Source organism: Pinus tabuliformis, chromosome 8, assembly GCF_031772625.1.
Source record: "Pinus tabuliformis cultivar Carrire ecotype Pingquan chromosome 8, CPIR1, whole genome shotgun sequence".
Lineage (NCBI taxonomy): Eukaryota > Viridiplantae > Streptophyta > Pinopsida > Pinales > Pinaceae > Pinus > Pinus tabuliformis.
Window position 1 is genome coordinate 1099867249 of NC_142294.1, and position 6499 is coordinate 1099873747.

At 37.3% G+C, this 6499-nt stretch overlaps 1 protein-coding gene across 1 annotated transcript; it reads left to right on the forward strand.

Moving 5' to 3' along the window:
* Positions 1 to 4082: 4082 nt before the first annotated feature.
* On the forward strand, positions 4083 to 5476 carry LOC149239177 (uncharacterized). The gene is made up of 2 exons (XM_089367083.1): positions 4083 to 4571; positions 5329 to 5476. Exons 1-2 carry the CDS (start codon positions 4110 to 4112, stop codon positions 5431 to 5433), a joined length of 567 nt encoding a protein of 188 aa, XP_089223209.1. The 5' UTR covers positions 4083 to 4109; the 3' UTR covers positions 5434 to 5476.
* The last annotated feature ends 1023 nt before the right edge of the window (positions 5477 to 6499 follow it).

Below are 6499 nucleotides of genomic sequence, written 5' to 3' on the forward strand. Positions count from 1 at the left end.
TTGTCAAACATCAGCTGATGCATCAGACACTAGCAAACATGTGCAACAGTGATTGGAAGATGCACGTCTTGGACAAAATAATGAGAAAGCGCTTAAAGTCAATCAGCAGTGAAATCGCCATGAGCAACGTTGCTGCTGAGTGCATATAAACCTAACACATTATATGTGTATACATCTACACATATAAGCTACAAACATGAGAAAATACAAGAGAAAACCAACGTTGCATGATACAAAACGAAGCAGAAGCAAACACAAATGAGGCAGCTACTACTCCAACATGTGCAACATGCACAGCCAAAAAATAGTTCGACACTTCCTTGATTTACATTGTGGAAACGGTTTATAACTAACACCGAAAACCAATTCATACAAACATAATCAAAAGTATCATAATTTTCAATAACCAACCCACGGCAGTGCCTTACAGTCAATAGCCTTCTGTTCGTCAAGTCTTACACATTCCATTATTTTAACTTTCAATGACCAGGACAGTTCTCTGTACTCATTCATACTACACAATTCAATTCAAGTTCTAGTTCTTCAGCTCATTAAATAAAAAAAAATCTATAAAGAGAATCATTCAAAGGCCTCATGTTGAGGAAAAAATTCGAACACAAATCTATTGCAACATTCTTTCCCTCTTAGCGAACCATATAAAAAGAGGAGCATGCTTGAACAGGCTTTTCAAGCAATCAAGAATTCAATTCTTATCAAGCCATAAATAAACGCAAGACAAAAGGGTTTCAAAATTAATTTTGGTCACAGAATGCCCTATTTACCAAAATTAACTTGGTTTGATTATTTGGATTCAAGACTTTCACCCGATCCATTTTAAAACAACACAAGTCTTCTACTGCCAGGATCCGTTTTTTCAAGCAAAACGATATAATTCAAATTTCAAACCGTGATAGTTAATACTCGATTGACATACACGTTAAGAGGGCAAAAATCCAATAAATATATACAAATACAAAGAACCTGCATCTTGCATACCTCAATAACAATGGCACCTGTAAAAATTAAACCCTGAAATCCTACTCTGCTCCGGAACAAGAAATCATCCTATTTTCAAATGGAGGACTTGCACATACAAACAACATATATATCCATCGTCATCAGTTATATAGGCACGCACCATGAGATCGGAATCTCTGCCCGTACTTGTATCGATATATATCTAACATATATACACTTGAATGCAATTAAAAAATTTTAATTGCACCATTAATTAAAATTTTTTTGAAGTTCCCGTGTTGGGAAAAATTTCATACGATTCTAAGCTGCGAGCTCGATCACTACCCGCCTCATTCGAATTCAAATCTCGGGTATAAAGCATAATTTCGGTCTCACACAGCCACTAGAATCGCATGAATAATCAATCGGTCTTCCAAAAACATTTCGCCCTATAGCCAAATGCGAGATATGTCCAATGCAATTCCATGCATATAACAGACCATATCTCGTCAGCATGCTTTGACTACTCTGACAAAATAGACTGATTGTTTCCCAAAATTCATGGCTGATAGGCACGCTCTTTTTATGATGTATGTGCATATCAATATAAGAAAATTGCGTGAAGAAAGTGAAGGTTCGAAACTAACTCCACCATTAAAACAATAAGGGGAGAAGAAGAACAGCAGTGGAGAAAGCATCGAAGCAGCAGAAACAACACCAGCGAATGAAATGAAACGAAGCAATACAAAACTGACGATGAGATTCAGTCGAATAAATGAAAATAAAAATCACTTCAAAATATTCGAATCCACACCAAGGCAGAGGTAAACTCCGCTCTGATACCAACTGTTAGAAAACTAATAAACTTAAACAGCGATTCTGCATGCGGAAAGAACTGAAAAGAATCACTGAAACTTAATGCCCAGGGATACGAATTACCTCCAGCCATTGGTGAAACTGTTGATGCAATTTCCTTCTGAAACACCATGCTCCAGCTGCACATGCAAAAAGGAAAGAAGACAACTAGTCTGAAGGCACTTCCGAGCTCTGCTATCTCAGCTAGATGGTGTAGAACTGAAGGGGATTGAGATATGAGCTTGGGGACCAAACAGATGAACATATAGCTAAGCTTCCATCAAGCTTCTAAAAGCTATGTGTTAGAAAAACCACAAATCAAGGTAGAGATCAGATCAAAGTGATGGACCACTTTAGTAGCTCCCAATTATAAATTTAGTAATTGCAGTTGATTTTCTTAACTTAAGGAAACTACTGCAGTTGGTTTCCATAAGTAAAGAAAAGCTGCAATTCCATAAATCAAGGTAGCTTTTGTGTAAAATCAATGGAGCTTAACAGCTCTTCCATTGCTCGCCAAGATTACAGGTAAATACTTTTTATCTAAAAACATTACTGGAAAACTTCAGAGGATTTCTTCAGTTCGGTGCTAGAAATTTTGCAACTAGTTATTTTTTTAACATCTGATAACCCTATCTTTCTATGTTATCTATGCAGCTATTTTGGTCTAGTTCCTGTTGGCTTCTATAGGTATTTAAATCAAATCTCTTACCAGTTTTTGTTGCATTAGGTTCCTAGACAAGGGTCATTTTTCAGTTTCTAACTTTTACCTTCCATTTTGTTGTACATTGGTTCGTGATACCTTGGGTTCTTATAGGACGATCCTCCATGGTTAGCCAATATTGAAGGTAATTTGTTTTTCTAAAAGCTCCGTTGCGGTTTGGTCTGGCTTCTTTCAAAATCTCATCGTATTTCTCGAACCTTCCAAAAAACATACGAAGAAAACCTTGCTCCGCTAGGGTTTGTTCTTACTTATTTCTATGGGCTTCTTGTAATTTGTGGTTCTCTTCCATTGCTTGCCAAGATTACATGTAAATATTTTTTATCTAAAAACATTCCTGGAAAACTTCAGAGGATTTCTTCTATTTGCTGCTAGGAATTTTACAACTGGTTTTTTTTTTGGTTGTTTTAATTAATTTGGTTAAATCTGATAACCCTATCTTTCTATGTTATCTATGCATCTATTGCGGTCTACTTCCTATTGGCTTCTACAGGTATTTACTTGCATTAGGTTCTTAGACAAGGGTCATTTTTCAGTTTCTAACTTTTACCTTCCATTCTGCTGTCCACTGGTTCATGATACCTTGGGTTATTACGGGACGATCCTCCATGGTTCACCAATATTAAAGGTAATTTGTTTTTCTAAAATATTTCCTTGAAATCTACAGATGACTACATAGAATCCTCACCATCCTCTGAACGCTCAAGGCATGTCTAAGGGATCCAAAAGGTGAACTTATAATCACATGGAAATTTCTGTCAATTGCAGGATGTAGAGCAGGATCACATGGAGTGGGAGCATGGTGGTTCATTTCGTCCAGGTGATCAAACATGGGATGGGAGTTCTGAAGCTATGGGTGCAAAGCCTAACCAGGTGGTCCCCATCATAAATTGCAGTAAGTCATCGATACTCTGTAAAACAAAGCGAATTGACATTGTGCATGAATCCTCAACCCTTTGACCAGTAGAAGGTGCATGCTAGGGAAATTTGACCCTTGAATATTCTAACCCTAGTGGCTTCCACTGAATGTTAAGGGGACGTGACCGACTATGCTTATATCTATGTTCTTGAATCTGTCATTCTAGACAGTTTACATGATATAGAAAACTTACCAGTAGATGCAGAAAAAAATGTTAATAGTTCTGAGGACAGTATTCCTGAATTGGTATCAATTATGGACTTTGGTGCAGATGTATCTCATGAATTTGAGTCTCATTTTGGTAATAGTGGTTCACTTGACTTTGTTTTCTCCTCATCTGAAACAGAAACTAACAGTGAAATATAGAGTTTTGAGAGCCTTTTCATTCAAGATCCAGAGGAACTGAGCACATCATCAGGTGGAGGTGATTACTATATTCCTTCAATGGCCAGTCAGTCCAAGACACTAAATTTTGAGAGCCAAAATGAATTTGAATTCAGACATAATGAATCTGTCATGTCTCTAGTGGAAAAGAGTAGTAGGGAGGGGGGATCAGACATATCAGTTGTTCATGATCTTGGAGATTCTAGTACTCCAGAAAAATCACTAAAATATATCTTTCTTTTTGGAACTATAGGTGCATCTATTTTTGTAGTTGCGATGCTTGCTACATATTTGGTTAGTGTGCATAGAAAGAGTGCCAAATGTACAAGTCCTAAGAGAGCCCAAGAACATGATCAGAACACTGTAGCAGAGAAAAATGGTCCTACAGAGGATGGTCATTCCATATCGAAAAGGGAGATACTATATCCCCAGAGAAATCACTTTTCTTCAATGCAGATGACTGTGCCCTGCGAAAATAACTTCGAGCCGAGGGATTCCTATGTGCCGAAGGTGGAACTTCTTAATGAGTATTTGCCATCAAAGGTGGTAAACACTTCAGAAAGAAAACTCAATACCTGGCTTTTATCAAGTACCCAAGAAAATTCATTTCACACCCCAGAGAGGAAGGTTAGGAGAAGCAACACATACTCGGAAACAGAGCAAGGAAGTATGGCTACTCAAGAGATGTCTATGGATGATTCTCCATCTTATGGGAGCTTCACAACTCTAATGAAACAGGTATTCTATTTTTAATCCCAACATCAAACTTGTTAAGCTTTTCCTTTGTTTTTTCTACCTTTATGTTTTGGTTTTGAAATAATATTCCAACCTTTGCAAGGCATTTTCTTGCTTATCAATTTCCATTGAATATCAAGTAAAAGTGGAATTTGGTTTCTTCATTTTGAGGTTGGTAAAATAGTTGTCTAGGAGCAGGGGAATTTGGTTTCTTCCATCCTACCAATCTTCCTTATATATCTTGTCAGACTTTTTCAGTGTTGTGCGAGCCATTTGATGTACAGATGTTGTTCATGTGCTTATTTCATTCTCAACTCTCTTTTCACTGCACCTTGTTTCCTTTGCATTTCAAGTAAAAATGGAATTTGGTTTCTTCATTACAATGTTGGTAAAATAGTTCTTTAGGAGCCGGGGATGATCTTCTTCCATTCTACCAATCTTTCTTATATATCTTATTAGCTTTTTTTAGTGTTGTGTGAGCAATTTTATGTAAAGATGTTGTTCATGTTCTTATTTCAGTGTCAAATCTCTTTTCACTGCACCTTGTTTCCATTTTATTTCTAGGATATCTATTCTTCCCTTCAAAATTTTCTTCTGGGCAGTCCTCAATTCATTCCATAAATATGTAAAAACAAACCAGCATGTAGGAAATATTTGAATGAGTTATAGATAGTGATCCAATTTCATACTTGTTTGATTGTGTATCTCCAAAATTTGGTTTCAGAGATACCTTTTTATGAGTTGTTTGTCTACAATGCAGGGTTCAAGTGAAGAGCAGATGAAAGTGACACCTGTAAGAAGATCAAACCGACTTCATAACCAGAAGAAGTCTCCATTATCAGTTGTACGAACGATCTCTAAATGAAGATCCTGCATCATGTTCTTCCTTAGAGCTACCTGATTTGAGCATAGGGAAAAGCATGAACGACATAAAGAATTTTTTCTCCAAATGACTTTCGCCTTTGCATGATTATTTCTCTCAAAAAGTTAAGGCTTCATTTTTATTTTTCACGAAAACGTGTAGAGAAATGGTGAGCATGTTCCCTTGGCGGATTGATAGTTGGCCGTCTTCAAGCTTGTACTGTTGCTTAGCTACCATGGTATTGATCCAGTAAGCCTGTTGATGTTCAACACCAACCTACTTCGATTCTTTTACTTACCTAATTCTGGAGGCAAGGACTCAGATAAGTTAGCAAATGGAATATGTAAAGCCTCCATCTTTGACAAGTTACTGAGCTGCCACATATTTCCGCTTGCATAAGAATTGTGCCCGGTCATCATATCCCTGAGCTCTGCTGGGATTGAACCAGTGATCTCATTGAAGGAGGAGCACAATTGCGAAAGATAATACTGCAAATTCATTTCAACGACATTGCGTGTCCTATGAAATTAGACAAAAATGGAGACTTGATGGGATCTACTTTTGAGATTATCAATGTAGCTAGTACACACATCCACAACAGTGGTTATTGGTCAAACCGAACCAGCTTATCGGTCACCCCTCCAGAAATTACAACCACCATCAGTGACTATCAATATCATATAAAGCCAAAATTGTCTGATATTATATGGCCCGGTGAAAGTGAAACTACGGCGTGGGATTGGGCCCGTGGAAAGGAACTTGCTATTGGTTTGCCTAGAAAGACAGGCTACTAAGAATTTGTAAAAGTGAATGGTAGCAACCCAATGAAAGGATTTTGTGTTGATGCGTTTATTGTTGTAGTGAAATTTCTGCCCTATTTTTGGTACACATTTAAACCTTGTGGAACAGGGAATTCTGCACCCAATCACGATGTTTTTAACGTGTAAAATGCAATGGGTTACCACAGTGCCATATTGTTTCATGTAGGTTTTCTTTCTCTACAATGTTATTGAAGCATGGTGACTAATATTTCTGCTCTTTTTTTATCCTCGAGGATTTTAGCTTCCCT

Excerpts from the sequence above, each read along its gene's own strand:
- LOC149239177 (XM_089367083.1), top strand. The coding sequence starts at position 4,110 with ATGCTTGCTACATATTTGGTTAGTGTGCATAGAAAGAGTGCCAAATGT. Across the intron at positions 4,572-5,328 it reads TCACAACTCTAATGAAACAG|GGTTCAAGTGAAGAGCAGAT; the intron begins GTATTCTATTTT and ends TCTACAATGCAG.